This window comes from Cibotium barometz, chromosome 31 (assembly GCF_041138505.1).
Source record: "Cibotium barometz isolate CiBa-2024 chromosome 31, ASM4113850v1, whole genome shotgun sequence".
Classification (NCBI taxonomy): domain Eukaryota; kingdom Viridiplantae; phylum Streptophyta; class Polypodiopsida; order Cyatheales; family Cibotiaceae; genus Cibotium; species Cibotium barometz.
Window position 1 is genome coordinate 34,783,086 of NC_141076.1, and position 23,433 is coordinate 34,806,518.

A 23,433-nucleotide genomic window follows, 5' to 3' on the forward strand; every position below is an offset into this window, starting at 1 on the left:
CCATCCCATAGTTGCAAAAAAACGCGTTTCAAACTTTAGGCTACTCGTTTGAAACGTGCAAACGTTTCAAACGTTTGAAACGCGTTTTTTTGCTGGGCCAGTTTTTTTTTATGATAGAAAACGTACGATGCAGTATCTCCTGGCATTTCAGTTTTGAAAGTGACGCTTGAAAGAGACGTTTCCAGCCTTTGAAGTCTTCCAGGTTTGCTTGCACCCCTACCTACGCACCAGTCCTTCTCCCCCGGCCCCTACGCACCGTAGGTAACAGGTTTGTACTAACCCTAAATCCTGATTTTTTCTGATTTTGGACCAAATTTCAGATTTGAAATTTGGGCATTTTTTGCCAGGTTGCCTACATTGGTGCATGCACACCTTGCCTACGCACCAAGCCTACTCCTCCGGCCCCTACGCACCCTGCTTCTCAGGTTTTTAATAACCCTAAATGCTGATTTTTTCTGATTTTGGACCAAATTTCAGATTTGAAATTTGGGCATTTCTTGCCAGGTTGCCCAAATTTCTTCATTCATTCATCATGCCTCGGGCTAAGGATGCCATGTGGAACCACGTAACTCCTGTGAGCAGATATGGGGGTTCAGGCACAGAAAGGTGGAAATGCAATTTTTGTGCCAAAGTGTCAGGTGGGTCTATTATTAGGGTAAAGGCCCATTTTACAGGAGTAAGAGGGGAAGGCATTGGCCCTTGCAGTCAAGTACCAAGAGAGGTTGTAGCGTCTCTTCAGCAATGGAAGAGAGAACATGAAGCAGCAAAGGGAATTCAGCCTATTGATGATGATGTACAGGATACAGATTCTGTAGGTGATGTGTCCAAAAGAGCTAGGACAGAGGATGATTTGCAGAGTCAAGCAGGTGGGTCTAGCTCCATTCCTGTAGCCCACAGATCTTCATTGCCCACCGTGCCTTCTCTAAAGAGGGCAGGCATTAAAGCAGGCATACAAAAGCAAGCTGTCAAGGAGGCCACACGTGAATTGACAAAGTTGTTTATACAATGCGCTTTGTCATTTCACGTCGTGCGTACTCCTCGTTGGAAGAAGGCCATTAAAGCTATCAGCCGCATTGGGTATGAGTGGGAGGGTCCATCTTATGAGTCCCTTCGCAAAACCCACTTAAGGAAGGAGAAGAAGGCAGTGGAGCTTGAGATGGAGCCTTTGAAGGCAACCTGGCAGAAATATGGATGCACATTGCTTTGTGATGGCTGGACAGACATGAGAAAGAGAAATGTATATAACATTTTGGTGTCCTGTTGTAAGGGCACAATGTTTTTGCGTGCCATTGATGCCTCGGTTCCAGGTACAGTTGTTACTGGAGCATTCATATGGAGACATTTGCGTGAGGCAGTGCTAGAGATTGGCCCAGAGAACATAGTGCAGGTAGTTACAGATAATGGGTCAAATTGTGTATCTATGGGCAGGATGTTAGAGGATGAGTTTCCAAAGATAGTGTGGACTCCATGTGCATCACACAGCTTGGACCTCTTGATAGAGGATGTGGCCAAAATTGGGTGGATTGCCGACCTCTTTAGTACTTCTCGGAGCATGGTGAAGTTTGTCACCAAGAGGCCAAAGGTTTTAGCTATGTTTCGTGCACACAGTGATTTGGAGTTGTTGAAGCCCTCAAACACCAGGTTTGCTTACATGCTCATTGTGGTTGAGAGGCTTGTGCGGGTCCGTACAGGTTTACTCCGCACTGTTGTCTCTCAGGAGTGGATGGCATGGGATGATAGAGAGCATCCCAAGGCAGTAGCATTTGTGCGCGCGGTAATGCGAGACACTTGGTGGGCTGAGGCCCTTGCACTTGTCACGGCCACTCAGCCTATATATAGTGTGCTTCGCATTACGGACATGGAGGGCAGCACCCTTGGACTCTTATATGAGTTCATGGACCGCATTGGAGAGGCCCTAGATCGATGCACTATACTATCAGCTGAGAGGTATGTATCATTGTATGTCATTGTTGTTCTTTTAGTTGCCAGTGGCCACATTATACATTGATATTAATTCCATGCTTCCAAGTGTCGTTGAACAGGATCCAGGACATCAGGGAGGTGTGGAACCGTAGATGGGATTGGTTTCATAGGCCAATCCATGCGGTTGCCCATATACTACACCCACTATGGCGGAATGAGGAGCAGTTCAACAATGAGGAGCTAGAAGAGGGATGGCAGTCTTACATCCAGACCTGGACTGGAGGTGATGTTCAGCTCCTCAGGAAGTTAGAGGATGAGCTCCTAGTATTTCGGAATGGGAGTCATGCCTTTGGGAGAGCCACTGCAGTTTTGAGAGAGACTCAGCTTCAGCCAGTCTCTTGGTGGGAGAAATATGGCATCGGTACTCCAGTTCTGGTAAGTGCCCACTGACAAGTTACAACTTACATGTAATAAGTTTGCACTTTGAAGTAACAACTTAGTACTTACAACTTATATAAGTTGTTTCTTCTTATTATTTATAAAGTTTTCTGTTATCTTTTGACAGAAACGCCTTGCATTACGAGTCCTCTCACAGGATTGCAGCTCTGGTCCATGTGAGAGAAACTGGAGCACATGGGCCCTCTTCCATACAAAGAAGAGGAACAAATTGTCCACTGCTCAATTAGAACGGTTGGTGTATTGTCATTGCAACCTCCGTTTAATTGAGCAGCAAGGCAATCCCATTGAGCCGCGCCAAGTGAATGTCGACAAGATCGACATAGAGAAAGTGAAGGACGTACCAGAGATCCCTGCTGAGGAGCGCGACATCTATGCCATGCTATACGAGGAGATGATGGCACCAGCTACTATGACACGATCACGGGCACCGACATCAGCAGATCATGCATCTACGAGTGCTGAGGCTGAGGCTGAGGCTTCATCTTCTTACGACACAGACTCACATTCCTCAGAGGAGGATGATGCTGAGTAGTTACTAGTTACTACTAGTGACTCTTGACTCTTGACACTTGAGTCTAGAGTTGAGAGTCCAGACTCCAGACATTGGAGACCATTTGTTTTTTCAGAGTTTTTGTATTTGGTCTTTCGGTACAGACATCTGTATTTCAGATTTCAGATTTATCATTTGACACTATTCACTAGTGCTTAGTATGTTGCTTAGTATGTTGTAAGTTGTAACTTGTAACTTCAAACTGGTTATGCTATTAATAATTATATGGGTTTTTGCCATCTATGATCTAATTCCTGATTCCTGAAGACTGCCATGTATCATGTATGATGTATCATGATTCATGTTACATGTATGATCATTGTATGATGTAAATTGTAATCATGTATGATGTATTAAGAATCAGGATTCAGTATGAAATTTGAATCATGGATTCATCATTCATGACGTATCATGATTCATGTATATGAAAGTTGAATGTAGATTTTAGCATTAAACTGTACCAAACATAAATTTATGGACACCCCCCTAAAAAAAACCTGGAAAAAACACCTGAAAAAAAATTTGAAAAAAACTTTTAAAAAACTTTTGGAAATTTGTTTGAAACGTTTTTGAAACGTTTCAAACACGTTTCAAAAACGCGTTTCAAAAAACGTGTGGCAACTATGCTTGCATGATCTTCTCCGAGTTTATGGAGAAGTGAATGGCCATAAGATTCACATTCTTTTAGACCCTGGCAATTCGCATAACTTTGTTAACTACAAACTTGTGCAGAAATTGAGTCTTGATACGACACTCAGCGACCATACCTATGAGGTACGTCTACCTGCGGGAAGACAAGTTTGGGATCGCAAGGTGGAGATGCTTCCAATCCAGATTCAGGACTACAAAGATACTCTGGAATGCTATGTTATGCATCTGGAAAATGTAGACTTGTTATTAGGGATTGAGTGGTTTTAGACTCTTGAAGTCCAGATAGATTGGTCTAGTCATATTTTTTCTTTTCAGCATAGGGACACCAAGTATAGTATTTTAGGTGATTGTATCCATCCCTCTCAGGGACCTTTTGTAAATACAATTGATTTTGGAAATATAATGGATTCTTCTTTGTATACCGCTTTCCATTGTGCTTTCTTCTTTTCTCATCCCTTCCCTGGATGTAAATGAATTAAGTGTGTTTGAAAGCAAAGAATTACAGAAGATACTTGATTCGTTTCAAGATGTATTTCCTAAGGAATTGCCATCGGGTTTACCACCTGAACGAGTAGTAGATCATCGTATTGACTTGATCCCTGGTGCTCATCCTGTCAGTATTCCACCTTATAGGATGAGCCAAGCTGAGGAAGATGAGTTGGCTAAACAACTCAAAGATTATTTGAGGATGGGCTAGATCCGTCCAAGTAAATCACCTTGGGGTGCACCTGTGTTGCTTAGGAGAAAGAAGGACAATACTTGGAGAATGTGTATAGATTACAAGAGATTGAACAAGCTGACCATTAAGAACCGTTATCCTCTCCCTAGATCAGATAACCTGATTGACCGGTTAGCAGGAGCGAAATATTTCACGAAGATAGATTTACGTACTGGCTATCACGAGATACGTATTCATGAAAGGCATGTCGAAAGAACCGCCTTTCGGACTAGGTATGGCCATTACGAGTTTCTCGTATTACCTTTTGGGTTAACCAATGCTCCAGCCACTTTCCAGCAAATGATGAACGAACTTTTTCGTGAACATTTAGGGAAATTTGTGGTGGTGTTCCTGGATGATATTTTGATTTATAGTCGTACTCTTGAGGATCATGTCAGACACCTCACGATTGTCTTATCTATTTTAAGACAGAATCGACTATATGCTAAATTGAGTAAATGTGAGTTCTTTATGACCGACATCATTTACTTGGGACACAAGATCACTAGAGATGGATTGAGCATTGACTATGACCGCGTTCAGAAGGTTTTGGACTGGCCTATACCGCGAACAGTGAAACAACTTCGTTCTTTTCTCGGTTTTGTTGTTTTTCTTCGGAAATCTGTACGGGAGTACTCTTAGCTCACACTACCGATGACCGACTTATTGAAAGGTCGTGGACGTAAGTCAAATCAGCCTATCACTTGGAATAACGATTTGGATATGGCCTTCAGACTTTTGAAAGATAAAGTCAAGGAAGCACCTATCTTAGCATTGCCTGATCCTAGTCGGCCTTATGTTCTTGAAACTGATGCCAGTGACTATGCTATTGGGGCTGCTTTATTTCAAGATGGTAGATCAGTTGCTTTTGAAAGTAAAAAGCTAGACGACACTCAATCTCGTTGGCCAACCCTTGAGAAGGAGCTTTATGCTGTGATTCATGCTCTCAAGGTTTGGAGACATTATTTATATGGCTCCAAGTTTGTGGTATTGACTGATCATCAGTCAATCAAGTATGTGTGTGATGCGGATGATTTGAGAGGAAGGAAAGCTCGTTGGGCAGAGTTAATGCAAGATTTTGATTTTGAGATCCGTTATCGGAAAGGGTCCATGAATAGTATTGCAGATGCGCTTAGTCAGATTAGAGAGGTGAATACTTTGTCGTTCACCGAGATTTCTACTGACTTAATTCAGTCATTGAGAGGGCTTTGCAGGACTGATAGTTATTTTGGTCCATTTTGGCAGAAGATCCAGGACGGGAGCTCATTGATTGACCAAGACTCGATGACTGAGCAGTCTACCATTCAGGCTGCAGGAGGCCAGTGGATGATTCGGAATGGTTTACTGTTCCGTAATGGCAAAATTTGTGTGCCACAGATCCCGGACATTAGGTCCAAGATTCTGAGGGAGTGTCACGATGCCCCTTCTGCTGGACACCCTGGGGTACACAGGACACTATCATTAGTGAAACACACTTTTTATTGGCCGAAGATGAAAGAGTATGTAGAAGATTATGTTCTCAAGTGTCAGATTTGTCAAGCAAATAAAGCTGAACGCTTTAGACAGGCTGGGTTGTTGCATCCTTTGCAAATCCCAGGTAATAAATGGGAAAGTATTTCCATGGATTTTATTACCGGATTGCCAAGAACACATCAAGGCCACGATTCTATTTGGGTTGTGGTAGATCGCTTGACAAAAATGACTAGATTTTTACCGACCCGGAAGACTATTACAGCTACGCAATTAGCTCGGCAGTTTATCGAGCAATTGTTTAGACTGTACGGGTTACTGCAGGACATAGTCAGTGATAGGGACTCTAAGTTTACGAGTGATTTTTGGAAACTTGTTTTTGAGAAGTTGGAAACAACTTTGAATTTGAGTTCCTCTGATCATCCTCAATCTGATGGCCAAACTGAAAGAGTGAATCAGATTTTGGAGGATATGCTTCGAGCATATGTATCCAAAAGACAGAGTTCATGGGAGGATTATCTTCCTATGTTAGAATTTGCATATAACAGTACTAAGCATATGAGTACAGGGTTTAGTCCTTTCATGCTTATGTATGGTTTTCAACCAAGATCACCCGTTACAGTAGGATTCTCAGGACTTCAGCATGATGCAGCCCGTAATTTTTTGCAAGATATGCAGGAAATGTTACAAGTTGCAAAGGAATCTATTAGAAGTGCTCAAGACCGAGATAGGTTTTATTCTAATAGACATCGTTCACCTAGAGAGTTCTTTGAAGGAACGATAGTGTATTTGCGAGTTCCGAAAGATTTCGAGACTTTACGGACAGGTAGATCTCCGAAATTATCCCCTAGATACTGTGGACCATTTCGTGTTACAAGACGGATTGGTTCAGTTGCATATGAATTGGATTTGCCTTCTCTTGTGAAAGTTCATCCTGTATTTCATGTCAGTAGACTTAAGGAAGTACTGGGTGGAGTAGATCAGTTAGTTACTCCTCAAGAAATTATAGATGTCGAGGACATGACATTTGTTCCGCACGAACCTGAAAAGATTCTTGGATTTCGTGAACGAAGATTGCGTAACACGCTTATCACGGAATACAAGATCAAGTGGAAGGATCGTGTTGAGGAGGATGCTACATGGGAGACATTGACTACTCTTCAGAGAGATTACCTTGGCTTTTTAGTGAGCTCAGGAGTGAGCTCTTAGAGGAAGGGGAGTATGTCATGTGCACAGTGTGTATCTACCGTGTGCTATACGCATGCAAGACTAGTTTCGAGGCTTGGGGAAGCTTGGAACTAGGCAGGCTGATTGACGAGCTGAGTTAGGGAAATACTAACGGGCGGGCACCCAAGTATGGACGGGCGAGCACCCAAGTGTGGACGCCTGATGACCGGCCAAGAGCCTATAAAAGGGTGGCCAAGGTTAGTTATTGTATTATAGAGAGTCTCGTGAGTTTGTGAGAGCTCTATGGTCTTGGAGCCTGGATCTAGTGCAGACGTGCACCTGCTTTATGAAGCCGAGACCGGCAGCAATCTCGAGGCCCGCGAGGGCAGCTTCGTGGCGGTATGGAACGTCGCGAGGAGGAGATTGGTCAGTACGTCAACCTAGTTAGCTCAGCTCGTGGCTCGGTGGGGACAGCCAAGACTGTGGGCTTACCCATGGCTGTCATGGTTCGGAGGTGAGTCAGGCCTACACTCCCTTGCTTGTTTGTTTGTTCGTTTGTTTGCAGGATTCGAGTTTCGAACCAAGATCGATCACGAGGAGATCCGTGGGGATTTGACATGGGGTGAGCTGCTTCTGGGGAGAGATATCAATGCCCACCTGGCAACCAAGATAACAAACTGGAGTGCCCCTTGGGATCAACTGGAAAGCCTCAACTGGGCGCCGAGTTGGGGTGCTAATCCTACCCAAAAACCACACGGCTTGTGCCAGTTGATGTGTGCTCCTAATGTGCGGCAGAAAATGTGAATCTTTGGAGATTCCCCACATCTTTAGAAAGGAAAGCTGTTATGTCATCTGCAAACTCTAAGTCAAGCAGCTCCTATTGCGTGTAGAGGGGAAGATGCAATCCCTGAAGCTCAGTCTCCTGGGCTCAGAGAAAATTGCTCATGGTCTCGGCGAAGAATAGGAAGAGGTGAGGTGCCAAAAGACAACCTTGCTGAACTGAGCTGGAAAGGGGGAATCTGTCTCCACGGGCTCCTTGTATGAGAATCTGGCTGTGTGAGGCCGAGTAAAGTCTTGAGACTCCACGAATCCACTCCATGGGGAATCCCATCCGGCTCATCATGCCCTCCAGAAAGCTCCAATCCACCCTATCAGAAGTTTTCTCGAAGTCTAGGAGTAGCACTATGAGGTCCTGTTGCCGCAACCTGCTGAAGGTTGAAAATGTTGTCCAAGATGCTCCGATCCTGAACAAAGCCAGTTTGAGTGTCATGAATCAGGTTTGGGAGAAAGGACTGAAGTCTCCTGTTGATGGCCTTGGCCAAGATCTTGTAGGCCCTCCCAAGAAGATTGATGGGTCTCCATTGCCGGATCTCCAATCTGTCACTACCCTCTTTTAGAAATCAAGTGTGCTAGACCCTCTGAGAGCCTCTGTGGCATGGCACTTGTGATCATAATCTCATTGAAGGTGGCTCGAAGGCCGCCTTCCATGAGGTCCCAGTGAGATGAAGAAAGAAAGAGATAGGAAGATCGTCCATCCTTGGGCATTTTCCCGTGGGTAGTGCCGTCACCGCTTCCGCTGTGAATGGAGTTAGTAAGAAGGACTTAAGAGAGGGGGGAACCACCTCTCTCGTGTCGCCAGACCCTCTCTTGTGCATCCATCACCTGTGGGAATAATGGGACATTTGTGAGAAGAGAGCGGAAGAAGTTAGTGGCAATGGTTCTCACATGGGGGGGTTAGAAACAATAGCTCCATCTTGGCCACAGTCTGCGAGAATACCATCTCTCCTCCTGTGGGGACCGTCTATCTCGAAGAAATCTCCTGTGACTTTGTCCCTAGCCTAGGTCCAGAATGAAGCTCTGGCATGGTATCTGCACTCCACCCTTCTCTCCTCAATGGATCTAATCTCCTTGCGGGCGGCATCTAGTTGACTCACAATCCGTGGGCTATCTGGGGAATGCTCTTGAAGCCGCCATAAAGGTCATATAATTGTTCCTCTCCTTCATTTTTGGTCTTTGTGATTGAAGGCACCCTTCAATGAATGCATTACTCCCGTTGGTGTACAAGAAGATGCAATCACACTTTTCACCTTGCCTTTGGTAAGACTGTTGCCACTCTCACTTTCATTCGCCATGCACTTTGAAGGCGTCCAATGTTTTGTAGGTCATCCCTTGCACTCTTTATACCTCTTTTATCAATTAAATGGTTCCAAATATTTGTTGCCACATTCTTCAAGATATCCACATATTTATCAATTCATGCATCGTCCAAAGCAAAACTCCTTTCGCCTTGCCTCATGCCTATTTATTGGGCCTTGAAATGTCATGTACTTTGATACCTCACCATAGTGTCTCAAGGTCCTCAATCAAAGGCTTGAGGTACACATCCATGTTTGCCACCTTATACTTTCTTGTTTGGTACAAGGAGAGAAAGCATGATATGACCTTTCTTTATTACCACCGATGGAGGGAGATTGTAACTCACCAAAACAATAGGCCAAAAGACCATAATGTGGACTTGAAGCCAAATGGGTTAACACCATCCATGCTCAAGCTAAGATGTAAGTGATGAGACTCGTCTTTAAACTCCGGCCATCGATGCTCCATATGTTGCCATGCTAGTGAATCTACAATCCTCATGATGCCATCGGTCGAGCGATGAGTAGTAAGCCATGTTATGAGTTCTACAATCCCCTTACATTTAAACATGTGTTGGATGCGAGGAATGATAGGGAAGTGTTTCAAAACCTTTCGGGGAACTCTATCTCCTTGCAAATGATGAAGACAATGGAGGGTTAGGGTTAGGGTTTACACAGGTTCAAGCAAGCGTGGAAACCAAGAGAAGAGTGAACACGACTTTAGTATGCTTCAATGATCAGAAAGATGAAGTACAATAGCCACATGATAGTGACCCTAAAGATAAGTGTTCACATGTCCGGCCATAAATGTGCCGGGTGGACCAAAACACTTATAAACTGCATATAAGTGAAACTGAACTAAACTGGGGAAAAAAACCTCCACTAACTGAAGTAAAAAGTGCCCCAGTAATCTACTGATGATCACTAGCACTCCTCTGGGTGCATACAAAGCATAAAACCCAACAAACTCCCCTGGAGTGATATGTGATCACTGTACATCATCCACCAAAAGGAAACAAATTCAAAGCATTGCGGAATGCTTCAAATTTCGGACGTGGTAATGCCTTGGTGAAGATGTCTGCCACATTCTGATCTGTAGGACAGTAGATCAGACTGATATCTCTTGCCTAGAGTCTCTCCCGAACAAAATGATAGTGAATCTCAATGTGTTTCGTGCGAGCATGAAACACAGGATTCCTGGCCACAGCAATGGCACTCTGACTATCAGTATAGATAGGTGTAGGCTCCTCCACTGAAATATCCATATCAGTCATAAGACGACGCAGCCAAACACACTCAACAGTAGTAGTGTAGGCTGCTCTGTACTCTGCCTCACAAGACGAAGTGGCCACTGTGGTCTGTTTCTTGCTTAGCCAAGAAATGCATGAAGAGCCAAGAAAGAAACAATTTCCACTAGTGGAATGTCTGGTATCAAAATCACCAGCCCAATCTGAATCACTGTAAGCGTGTAACTGCATGTCACCCCCCTCAGGATAAAGCAACCCAAGAGACAAGGTACCCTGCAAATAACGGAATACACGCTTCACAGCTTGCCAATGTGACAACCGTGGGCTGTGCATGAATCTGCTCAATTGAGAGACTGCATACTGAATATCTGGCCTTGTATTACACAAGTAAATGAGGCACCCAACAGCCTGAGCATATGTAGTGGCATCAAAGGAAACACTGTCATCTTGTAGTGACAGTTTCATCCCAGGCTCCATAGGAGTACTAATAGGCTTGCAATCCTGAAATTTAAACTTCTCCAGAAGTTTAGCAACATAGCGTGATTGCAACAACCGAATGCCTCTGTTATCCTGCACAAACTGTATGCCCAGATAGTAATGTACAAGGCCCAAGTCAGACATGTCAAATGTCTGTTGCAGTATCTCCTTAAAAGCTGCAATTTTGTCATCATTTGATCCCATGAGCAAGAGATCATCCACATAAAGACTGATGACCAGCAGATCTGTCTCTTCTTTCTTTACATACAGAGTGGCCTCTGATGGACTGTTCACAAATCCCTGAGTGAGTAGAAAAGCATCTATTTTTGCATACCAAGCTCGTGGAGCTTGTTTCAAACCATACAAGGCCTTTTTCAGCCTGCATACTTTCCCCTCATGACCATGTTCTGCAAATCCCATGGGCTGAAATACATAAACTTCCTCCTCGAGGTCCCCATGTAGGAATGCAGTCTTTATGTCCAACTGGTGAACAACCCAACCACGATGTGCAGCCAATGCAATGACACACCTAAGTGTCGACATACGGGATGTAGGAGCAAATGTCTCCTCATAATCAATGCCCTTCTTCTGTGCATAGCCCTTTGCAACTAGACGGGCTTTGTACCTGTCAATGGATCCATCTGCATGTCTTTTCAACTTATAGACCCATTTAGTACCAATTGCTTTCTTGCTTTTGGGCAGATCAACCAAATCCCATGTCTGATTCTTTTTAATAGAATCAATCTCATCCTGCATGGCTTTGTTCCAATGCACATTATCTCGTGCATCCACAAATGAATCAGGCTCATCATCATCCTGTAAACTGGCTGCCATAACCAGATTCAAATCCATGATGTGTGCATGCTCATTGGTCCTTGTTTCCCTACGAGTACGACCAGCAAGAGGACCCTGTAAGTGGCTGTCCTGTAATGTCCTCAAATACCATCTAGGTATATGTCTGACCTGTGGTGCCTGCTGTCCCATATTTGGTTCAGCTTCTGGCTCATTTGGCTGCTGAATTTCTGCACCACCTACATCATTTGCTGGCTGTCCAGTACCCTCATGAGTTGGATCACCAACTGTGGAAAGAAACTCCATGGGTAGTAGACCTTCAAACACATCATTTTCAGCCTGATTTGCCTCATAACCAGCCATGGATATTTCTGATTTTTCATCAAAAATCACATCCCGACTGATGAATATCTTCCTGGATAGTGGGTCATATAACCTGTAGCCCTTGCTCTCACGGCTATACCCAACAAAAATGCATTTTGTGGCTTTATCATCCAGCTTCCTCCTCAACTCTTTGGGTATGTGTGCATATGCAAGACACCCAAAGATACGAAAATGCGATACAGAAGGCTTGCGGCCATGCCAAGCCTCAAAAGGAGTAATAGAAACCAATGCCTTTGTGGGACATCGATTCAAAATATGACAAGCACACATTACTGCTTCCACCCAAAAGATATGTGGTAGTCTTTTTGCCTTTAGCATACATCTGGCCATCTCCATGAGTGACCGATTCTTCCTTTCTGCAACCCCATTCTCCTGTGGAGTGTAAGGAGTAGTATACTGATGTTTTATACCTCTACTCCCAAGAAAGGAATTCAGCACATGTGACATATATTCCCCCCCTCGGTCAGAACGGAGAGTCTTCACCTTGCATCCTGACTCTGTCTTAGCAAGTGCTACAAAGGCCAAAAATGCATCATATACCTGTGATTTCTGTGTCAAAGGATAGACCCAGCATATACGAGAGAAGTCATCTATAAATGTTGCAAAATAAAAGCAACCACCTAATGACTTCGTCTGCATGGGACCACAAAGATCACTGTGTATAAGTTGCAACTTTGCAGTTGCTCTTAGAGCCTGATCACGTGGGAAGGAAAACCTGTGCATTTTTCCCAAAATCAAAATTTACATGCCCCATGCGAGCATGCCATAACTCCGCATCAACCATAGCTGGAGTAAGAGTGAATGCATTATAAGCAGACTGATCTACTGGCTGAAATGCATCCAACTGATAAAGTCCATGACATAGTGTACCAGTAAGCATCAAGGTCAAGGCATTAGCTTTGTCTCTGACCATGCATTTATCATCATCAAAGTGGACTTGCATTCCACAATGTGCTAAAGAAGAAATGGACAACAAATTCTTCTTTATTCCTGGTACATATAAGGCATCTGTAAGGCGGAGAATGGAGCCATCAATGGCTGTGAGCTGAATCTCCCCAATGCCACGAACTGGATATGAAGCATTGTTGGCACACTGAACAGTTTTGCCAATAGGGGCAGGGCCAACATGACTAAACAAATCCCTGCGAGATGTGATATGCTTTGAGGCACCACTATCAAAATACCAAGTACATGCATGCTCTGTCAAACTGAGTGCCTGTGAAGACCAAGAGGCATCATAGCTGCATGTATAAAAACAGTAATCCCTGTCCTCAACAAAAGAAGCAGTCTTTGGAGGAGCTTTAGAAGCATCATTAACTGACATCCCAGCTTCCTTTGCCTTCTCTTTGGCAATCCTCTTCCTACATTCCGTGATGTAGTGACCTGGCTTCTTACAGTAATGACATTTGCCCTTCTTCTTGGGCTATCCATCACCTTTCTTGGTATCCTGTGAAGAACCACCATCACCTGAGTTTTGATTTGCACTCTTTGGCTGAGTTTTTCCTTTCCCCTTTTGACCTGTAGTAAATGCTTGTTCAGCATTTGTGTTCATATTCATATTCTTCCTCATTTGCTCCTCTTGTAGTAAGAGAGCAACAAGTTCCTGATACTTGAGGGGTTCAACAGCATTCCTCATGCTGAGGTTCAAAGAGGTATGGAAAGCCAAGTAAGATCTTGGCAAAGAGTGCAAGATGGTGGACACAAGCTGTGTCTCAGGAATAATCTCATCCACATTGATGAGTTGCTCTCTCAAATCCTGCAGCTTGTTTAAGTGGCTAGACATATCATCTCCTTCATTCATTTTCTGATTTTCAAGCTCTCTTTTCAAAAATGAGATCCTAGCCTCATTACGAGCAGCATACATCTGCTCCAAAGTCACCCATGCATTCTGTGAAGAGCCAGCTGAACGAATATGAGGTATAATGGACCTCTGAACTGACAATGCAATGAGTGACAAAGCTTGTGCATCCCTGGCATCCCATGTCTTTTGAGCATTTGTTCTCTGAACAGGCAATGGCTGTCCTGGAGCCTGTACCTGTTGTCCTCATCCACGAGCACCCCCTTGGGGAGGAGTCTCCGGAGCCAATGGACTTGGACGTGGTTCATCACCACTAACAAAATCCCAAAGACCTTTTGCCACAAGCACATTTTTCAGCATAAAACTCCACAAGGAGTAGTTCGTGCCATCCAATTTGTCTTCCTTAGACAAATATGTGAATACATCACTTTGCTGTTGATTTGCCATTATGCTTTACGCACAATGTTGCAAATACATCATTGCTTGCCATTCAGCCTTCAAATAACTAATCTCTCACACAGAATGCATATATCCCAACTACCTGCACAGGTACTATCAATGCCCATTGAATGCAATTGATATGGTTGGTAGAAATCGATGATAAAGTGTATGAAAAGTTACAGAGTGTAGAGTGTAAGCCCAACGGAGCGTGCAGTGACAGATGCAACCACGTGTACGAGAGATAAAGATAGAGAGAGAGAAGGGGTACAGAGAGATGGTACACCACGCTGAGCGGCAAACCTGCCCCCTCTTCAGGAATTTATTTCAGGAACAATCCATGGGCTTTTCCAAGCAACAAATGAATTCAATATCAAACAAAAGTGTCGATGTCAAGGTTGGGCCAAGGTCGATGTCGAGGCACAAGATAACTGATGCCGACCTCACCACTAGGATGACCCACAGGAGACTTACACCGGGCTAGTACCGAAATCCAATGAATCCAACTGATGCTCTCAAGTATCCACAAATAACTCTTTGTTCTCAATCCAATCTAGACAAGGTAATCCCAAGATTCTCCCACACTGAGATGGGTATATATCTCCACAAGAAAGTGCCTTCTTTGTAAAGGTTCTAGAAAACTGGTTAGTGCTGGTTTCTGGCAGTGCCTTAAGACAGCACAAGGAGATGGCACACAAGATAGATTCAGGTTCTGCTGACTGAGGTATGTGTTGCGGGTTTCGAGGGTGCAGACGGCGGTGATAGGAGGTTCTATAGGGCAGGTCACTGCAGCCTATGCTCAGAGTAGAGAACTGAAGAGGAGGCGCAACTGCAATCAGGGACGATGCTGAACTTTCAGGGTGGTGCACAGCTGTAGTGAAGGCTGCAGCACAACAGGGCAAGGGCGGCGCTGGTTCACAGAGCAAGGGCGGTGCTCAGGGGTGCGGGTGACGCTCTAGGCAGCAGCTGGTGGGGGAACTGGAGGCACAGGCAGTGTACTGTAGCAGTAGCTGGTGGTGGAGGTGGTCGACAGTAGGCAAAGTGACAACACCAAAAAGCGGCACTGCTTTCTTGGCGGAACAGAGGCAGAACAGGGGGCTGAAGGGTGGCGCAATTTCAATGGAGCAACGGTGGTTATAGGTGCTGCAAAGGTGGCCGCCCGTAGAAAGGAGGTGGTAAGGTGATGAAGATGATGTTCTTGCTTTTCCCAAGGGAGTTCTCCACGTACTTCTTCTATAAAAGCCTCCAAGAGTTCTTCTATGGTTCACCAAGAGGGTACATGGTCTTTAAATACTTGAGGGGATGCCTGCTTTTATCCATGCTTTGCTTTTGCCTTTATTCCCTAGCTTTTGTTTTGTTCTTGTGCTTTTGCTTTGCTTCCTTGCTTTAATAATAGTCAAAGTTTTGGATTTATGCTATTACAATTTCAGGGCCTTGCTTTTTGGCCCTGGAGCTGCTCGGGGGAAAAAACCTCCTAAAGAGGGAAGAGGTGTCCCGGCCCATTATGAGCCTACGTCCACACATCACTACCATATAAATGGCTACAATTCAGGCTAGGAACACTAGGAGAAGTGTATGGGATAGTAGGGAAGGGGCTTAATATAGCATGGACAAAGAGTGTAGGGGCTAGGCAAGTGAGATGGGCCAAAAAGGGGAACTTCTCATTTGTGGATCCTCTACACAGCAAGCTAACAGGCTAACCTGCTATAGGAATGAGTTTTCCTTAGGAAAGGGACCTATCACCCTTTTCATTTCAGTGTAGTCTAAAAAGTTACAGGAGCAAAATTCTTGTCAAGGGTTAACACTTCATTTTAAGTACGTAATAATCTGTCAAAAAAAGTGTCGCAAGCCTTAAAGGTTGTACAAAATTGTATGTAGTTCCCTTACTATTGGATGCCCACTTCACCTTCTTTATAGAATGCCTATTCGCTTGTACCCTGTTTGTAATTTGTTCAAAATGCAGATGCCTTTGGTATAGCTATGCTTCATATCTGTGTAGTAGGTTATACTAAATGACAACACATGCATCCGGGCAATATGAAATATACCTGCAGTCTGCTACTTCTCATAGTTATGCAGCATTGCTTCTCTTGCAACGTTATTCATAACTGCTGTTTCCGGAAGTTTTGCAGATTGACAAAGAGGAGGGAAGCACTAGTTTACAACACACCAGATGGGCATGTTACTCGTGATGTAAGGGAGGGTGTTGCCAAAATAGGGGATTTGCGCTTTGTAGTTTGTGACACTGCTGGTTTAGAGACAGACACAAATCCTGACACTGTCCTGGTAAGGACAGCTGGGATAACATCCACTGCACTCTCTCAGTGCCATCTAGCGCTGTTTTTGATTGATGGAAGGTATACATCGATTCTAATGTCACACACTCCTTAGTTATAAATTCTGCCTGATTTGTTTCGATACCAAACTTTCCCTTTTGTTTGATTTTAGAGCTGGGTTGCAGCCATTGGATACGGAAGTAGGAAACTGGCTACGCAAGCAGAATGTACCTGTTCCTGTGGTCTTGATCATGAACAAAGCGGAAGGTTTACATGCAGATGCTACAGGCATGCTTCTGTCCACGCTTGGTGAAGCACATGGTCTAGGATTTGGTGACCCGATAGCAGTATCGGCTGAAACGGGGGAAGGCCTCACCGATTTGTATGAAACCTTAAGGCCTTTGCTTGAACAGGCCCAAGAGTATATCAATGCTACTCAAGGTGCACACTGCATGTACTTGTCTAGGCAGCGTTGTCTAGGGTGTAAAGAATGCGTACTTCTTGTAGGTTCTGATTGACGTTCTGGTATTTGATGAAGCTCAGAACTGAGCTCTGATGAGATGAGCGAAGGTTCCCTACCGCTGCAACTCGCAATAGCGGGGCGGCCAAATGTGGGAAAATCAACCATTTTGAACTCTCTACTTCGACAAGAACGCGTGCTTACAGGGCCGGAACCAGGTTTAACTCGTGATGCCATTAGGGTGAAGTTCAATTACGACAACAAAACTGTTTACCTTGTAAGTGACACAATTTATTATTACAGTGTTTATTGGTTAAAGTAGGCTTAAGGATGTTTACAGCTTTGTTGTAAAATAATTGTAGGTGGATACAGCTGGGTGGATGCAGAGGGCGCAAATAAAGCAAGGTCCAGTGGCTCTTAGTGCTATGCATGCTAGGCGAAGTCTCATGAGGTCAAACATTGTTGTACTTGTGCTAGATGGACATGAGGTTGGATTGACCTTTACCCATCTTTTCTGCATGTGTTGAGTTAAAGAAAAGTGTTGGCTTTTGTCATGGAAACAGTTGTACTTATTGATCTTGACCAGTCAAGGCCTGCCAGTCTATTTGTTGCTCACATTTGTAAATGGCCTTATATTCCTGTGCAACATAAATCAGTTTTAGTGCTCATGACTTTCCTGGATTGCTGTGTCATCACTAACTCGAGCAATCGCAACCAGGAAAACCTTAACCAAGTTTATGAACACAATTTCTCAAGGATACTTCATGGTTGGGGTTTCGGATGTAGAGGCTTTTCTGCTTCCAATCCTTAGAGACTGTTAAGAAATTCCTATTTCAGGTGTAAGATACTGCAGGAATAACGCATCCTGAATGAGCAGGCCGATCTGCAGAAGTAGACATCTCATACAGCTGCCACAGAGATGGCTGGTGCCAGCCATACCAACACTAACCTCTGTACAGATAGCAAGCCTTGTTACTGGCAGCATGCTTATACGAACACGTTCTGCTGGCTGAAACAGGTGGCATTAGCTCCAAGAGGCCTTGCCATAAGTACCTTCAATGCTAGTCTACGCTATGCATGATGGAGTGCCACAGAGACGGCTGGTGCCAGCCATACCGACACTAACCTCTGTACAGAGAGCAAGCCTTGTTACTGGCAGCATGCTTATACGAACACGTTCTGCTGGCTGAAACAGGTGGCATTGACTCCAAGAGGCCTTGCCATAAGTACCTTCAATGCTAGTCTTTGCTATGCATGGAGTTGATGAAAATTTGTGAGTAGACTCTCATGGAGTCAAAATTGCAGTTTGGTTTTTGTTACAACCTAAACTTTCCATTATTATATCTTTATGCCATATAAAGCTGGCTTATATCAGTTCTTTTTATCCAAAGTGGTGCAATTGCCCAACTAGCTACTGCATGTGCGTGTTTTTTTTTCTCTCTCTTTAGTGCTCCCTTCACCCATGTAGGACTGAGAGAAACTCAGTTCAATGTTTATCTATGAAGATTTGTCTACTATGTTGACATAATTTTATGCATAAATCTGCACCTACTCTTGGGCCTTGATGACGTGAGTGGGTATGTAAATTCATGCACAAAGACATGTCACCCTAGAAGACAAATCTTCATAGATAAACCATCATATTGAGTGTGTAGAATTCCTCCAGAGGTGAAAAGGCAGACTTTGTCATGATGAAGGCTAACATTAAAGAGCACGTGTGCACGTGCGCACACACGCACAAGCGACTTTGGATAGATAGAATTATTATAAGCCAGCACGCCACAACTTGGATGAAGACATGAGAAAAAAGAAAGATATGCCAAAATGGAAACAAAGCGTGATCTTTGGCACTGATGACATGAGTGAGCATGTCATAGTACCTAATCTTTGCTATGCATGATTAGGCTTATGATTTAAAACTTTGTGAGTAGAGTCACATGGAGTCAAGATTGCACTTGGTTTTTTGTTTGGTTTGGGAAATAACTTGAACTTTCCATTTGTATAACAATCACTAGTTCAAGGGGCATTAACATTCTAAGCCTTTCACATGCACACATGAATGACAAGCTCATGCTAGACCAGATCCAAATTGAGTGCAATGTTGCAGAAGTTGTGTGTCACACCTACGAGTATACAGGGCAGAGCGAGACATCAAATAGCAGCAGTCGATGGGTAGAGCCGGACAACACAAGTGACACATGGCATTGCCACGTGGCAGTGATGATGTGGCAAATGGTGACACACCACTCACTTGGGTGACGCGAGATGTTGGTGAACATGGTTTCACCCGCCCGACCTACCGTAAAGAGAATGTGGGGGACAGGGAAAGCTTGAGTTCCTTGCAACAAAAACATTTAACACACACGAGAGAGCAACACAGGAGAGATGGATGGCTGAATTTTCTTCTATCTTCTTCTCTTCTGTATAACCATAAACCAAAGAGTATGTACTATATGGGAAAGTACTCTCTTACTATACAAAGGTCGGTTCGTAGTGTGAACCCGACTAAATGAGTTGGCGCTATAACTATGCCATAACTCTAGTACTCCAAAGTGGTTATCACACAGCCTGCCATCCACTAGCGGCATATCATCCATAATCTCACCAACGGTGATAGTGGCATAAGTGCAGAGGCTTTCACCTAAGCGGGTTATCAATGTGATATGGCATTGATTATGTGGCAGTCGCGTAGTACAACTGGCTACTATTGGTGGCTGACTAGGAGCATTGGTGCATATATATACGTGGGAAGCCGAATTGTCATATCCATCTGCTTTCCTCAGCATTGTAGTTCACATAGCGTTTCTCTATAGGTGAAGTGCTAGCCAGGAGTGAATAGTAGGTCACAGGGTTGTGATTTGACCTCTTCATTCTCAACCACATCTTGTACATGAATTTCAATTGTATTACTTTTCTTGTACATAATACAAAGCAGTAGTTTAGGACTCTTGTGTGTGCTGTATGTGTGATTGTGCCGCACTCTTCTTTCTATCTCTAGAAAACCCTAGCACATAGGCGCAAGTGTTCTACAATCGGTATGAGAGCCTAGAGAACTTGCAAATTTCTTTTCTTTTCTGGCACTCGTGTGCATTTGGGTTTGGGGAAAGTGATAATTTGGGTTCTCTTCATTGCACGTGGGTTATTTGGAGTATAGTGTATTTTCGTGCCCCACCAAACTCTTACCTCGTCGTGCAGGGCTGAAATCCCTCACCCGGTCCTTGTTCACTAGATATTTGTCATGGATTCACAACTCACTAATTTGCTTCTCACAGCATGAAGGCATCCATGGATGCATAGGCGGCTATAATGGAGGCTATATCTGCCCGTCCCAACAAGATGGAATTGGCACCTTGAGCACCTAGTATTCCGGATCTGGAATCTACAAGGGCCCGTGCTTTGATGCAAGTGTTGGACGATTCCTAGGACAAAGTGGCAAAACTTTATGGAGGAGGATTTTTCACTCCTTTGGATGTAGGCAAGGATGTACTAGTTGAGCTTTGCTCCCAGTTTGATAGTCATCATTCTATACTTGTGTGTAGTCGGCAGGAGTGACACCATTCGTGTCACCGACGATCTCCTTTGCAGGGTCCCTCTCCGTGGATTCTCTGGACAGTCTCCGTTCACCTTCACCGGCTTGACGTTGGGAGACGACTGGTTTGCTGAGTTCTTCCTCCATGCCTTGTGAGGAACGAGCTCAATTAATGAAGCTTCTAAAGCCTCCCAAGTTCAACGGAAAGATGGACGGAGAAGTCGTTACCAATTGGACCCGTGAGATGGCTGCCACTAGGTGGTTCAGATATTTTTCAGCTCCATTTGGTACATACGGCTTTGATGGGTGCAGCTCTCTTGTGGTGGGAAGACCACCTTAGGCACCTCTCTATGACTTGCTGGGATGACTGTTGCAAGGTAGTTTTGAAGCAGTTTATTCCCGTAGATTATGAGCGTGCATTGAAGAAATAGTGGGAGCATTTTATTCAGAAACATGGTGAATCAATAACCGACTATCTTGCTCGTTTATGGAAGCTTTTGCTCATGCTCCCAAGACTATCCAACGGCTGGAGCAGGTTGAGCGATTTGTAAATGTTTTGAAACTGTCTTTGTAGGTAGACGTTCGGGCACATCGGCCTTGTGATCTTTTAGGCTTGCTACAACTCTCGAGACGCAAGAGAGTTCTTGGTTTGGGACTCAACAATAGGGGCAACAGAAAGGCAAAGACGAGGGTAGCTAGTCCAAGGCCAAGGATGGTAAGCACAAGGCAAGTGGTGGAGCCTCGAGCGTTGCGCCAAGATGGTTGCTGGATAGTGCTTTTATTATGACTCCACCGAGCACATCGCAAAGGATTGTCCGAAGACCTTGGAGGAGCATTTTGAGGAGGTGGCTTCTTCAGAACGGGAGGAGCAGTTCGAGGAGGAGGCTTCTTCAAAACCAGAGGATGTGTGCGAAGGAGATGCATGTGTGTGCGTCTTAGCTTTTTTCATTCCTTGGGTTGAGCACACATCCAAGGTGCTTCATTGCATCAAGCCACAAATATGAACAAAGGAAGTTTTCAGCTAGGTCTGAGAGGGGAGAGTCTTCATAGTTGCCGTTTGCACTCGGTGTAGAATCTTTGGCTTCAGTGGCGGTCTCTTTAGTTTCTAGGGTCATTAAGGAGGACTCTTCTCACTTGCCATTTGCATTGGGTGGAGTATCTTTAGAGTCATCACCAATTGGGCCTGCGAGATGGCTGCCACTAGGTGGTTCAGATATTTTCAGCTCCATTTGGTGCATACGGCTTTTAGGGGTGTGGCTCTCTTGTGGTGGGAATGCCTCCTTAGGCACTACTCTCTGACTTGTTGGGACGACTGTTGCAAGGCATTCTTGAAAGCAATTTATTCGCGTAGATTGAAGAAATAGTGGGAGCATTTATTCAAAAACATGGCGAATCGATAACCAACTATCTTGCTCGTTTCTAGAAGCTTTTGCTCATGCTCCCAAGACCGTCCAACGGTCGGAGCAGGTTGAGCAATTTGTAGATGTTTTGAAACCGTCTTTGTAGGCAGACGTTCGTGCACAGCGGCCTTGTGATCTTTCAGATGCTGTTCGTCTTGCTATAACCCTCGAGACGCGGGAGAGTGCTAGGTTTGGGACTCAACAATAGGGGAAACAGAAAGGCAAAGACAAGGGTAGCCAATCCATGGCCAAGGATGGTAAGCAAAGGCAAGTGGTGGAGCCTCGGTGACTTGCCTCACTCTTGAAGAGTGTTGCGCCAAGATGGTTGCCGGACAATGCTTTTGTTATGACTCCACCGAGCACATTACAAAGGATTGTCCGAAGACCTTGGAGCAGCATTCCGAGGAGGAGGCTTCTTCAGATAGGGAGGAGCGGTTGGAGGCGGCGGCGGTTTCTTCAAAACCGGAGGATGAGTGCAAAGGAGATGCATGTGTGCGCGTCTAAGCTTTTTTGATTCCTTGAGTTGAGCACACATCCAAGGTGCTTCATTGCAAGTACGAAGAACAAAGGAAGTTTTCAGCTAGGTCTCTGAGGGGAGAGTCTTCGCAGTCGGCGTTTGCACTCGGTGGAGAATCTTTGGCTTCAGTGGCGGTCTCTTTAGTTTCTAGGGTCGTTAAGGAGGACTCTTCTCACTTGCCTTTTGCATTGGGTGGAGTATCTTCAGTGTTTGATGTTATGGAGGCACCATAGGTGTTACGTCCACACTAGGCACCTAGGGTGGGTTAATCTCGTTTAGAGGGGTGCCTAGGTAGGGAACGACTTCACACTAAGTGAAGAGAGGCTTTAAAGAGGAGGCATAGTTATTAAAAGAACTATGGGAAAGCACTTTTTTTCTTTTTTCTTTTTTCCTTACTAGCCTTAGGCCCAAAATCCTCTTGTAGTTGCCATTTTTCGCTGCCCATAGGTGCATTTTATCCACCCATAGGCGATGCTGTCGATGAAGCACCTTGTGGGGTTTTGAACCGAGGACCTCCTGGTCTTGGGCAAACAACTTCACCACTTGGGGTATCACCCCATTGACTGGGAAAGCATTTATTATAAAAGCAGGGCTAAGTTTAGGGCCTAGGCTCCTATATAAGTGAACCCAAGGCATAGTTCTAGGACATGATCGTCTAGTCTGACTCGAAGCCTAAGGCCCAATAGGATTGCTTACCGCAAGGACACATGTAGGTAAAGTGCTTTTGGACCTAGGTCAAGTATTATTCATGTGAATATCCCATTTTGCCAGGCACCTATTGGAAGAAAAGCATATTATTAAAAGTTATTACTTGTTTTAAAACAAGAAAAGCAACAACAACAACAAGATCAATTTACTATAATAAGGTATATTTAGGGCCAATTTGAACACATCAAGAGCTTGGCAGTCACAATAAGGCTGGTGGGTTACACACTGTCATGTGCACAAAGTATATCTACTGAGACTTGTAGATGAAAGCTACGAAGATGGATTCTACAACTCTTTTGGGTTTCTTCGTAGCAAGGTTATCCGACTCGTACCG

General features: G+C 44.5%; 2 protein-coding genes across 4 annotated transcripts in view; both read left to right on the plus strand.

The window, feature by feature from the left end:
- LOC147620784 (GTP-binding protein) overlaps positions 1 to 23,433 on the plus strand; it is a 96,412-nt gene that overhangs the window by 55,085 nt on the left and 17,894 nt on the right. For all 3 annotated transcript variants that reach the window (XM_086825052.1, XM_086825051.1, XM_086825053.1), the window contains exons 4-7: positions 16,342 to 16,566; positions 16,658 to 16,926; positions 17,029 to 17,222; positions 17,308 to 17,433. In XM_086825052.1, the coding sequence (XP_086681178.1) occupies positions 16,342 to 16,566; positions 16,658 to 16,926; positions 17,029 to 17,222; positions 17,308 to 17,433 (814 nt within the window). The remainder of the gene's footprint in view (positions 1 to 16,341; positions 16,567 to 16,657; positions 16,927 to 17,028; positions 17,223 to 17,307; positions 17,434 to 23,433) is intronic.
- On the plus strand, positions 533 to 3,080 carry LOC147620786 (uncharacterized). The gene is made up of 3 exons (XM_086825509.1): positions 533 to 1,947; positions 2,043 to 2,358; positions 2,489 to 3,080. Exons 1-3 carry the CDS (start codon positions 533 to 535, stop codon positions 2,912 to 2,914), a joined length of 2,157 nt encoding a protein of 718 aa, XP_086681635.1. The 3' UTR covers positions 2,915 to 3,080.

Coding starts and splice junctions, on each gene's coding strand:
- LOC147620786 (XM_086825509.1), top strand. CDS start 533: ATGCCTCGGGCTAAGGATGCCATGTGGAACCACGTAACTCCTGTGAGC. Junction 1,948..2,042: donor ACTATACTATCAGCTGAGAG/GTATGTATCATT, acceptor GTCGTTGAACAG/GATCCAGGACATCAGGGAGG. Junction 2,359..2,488: donor GCATCGGTACTCCAGTTCTG/GTAAGTGCCCAC, acceptor ATCTTTTGACAG/AAACGCCTTGCATTACGAGT.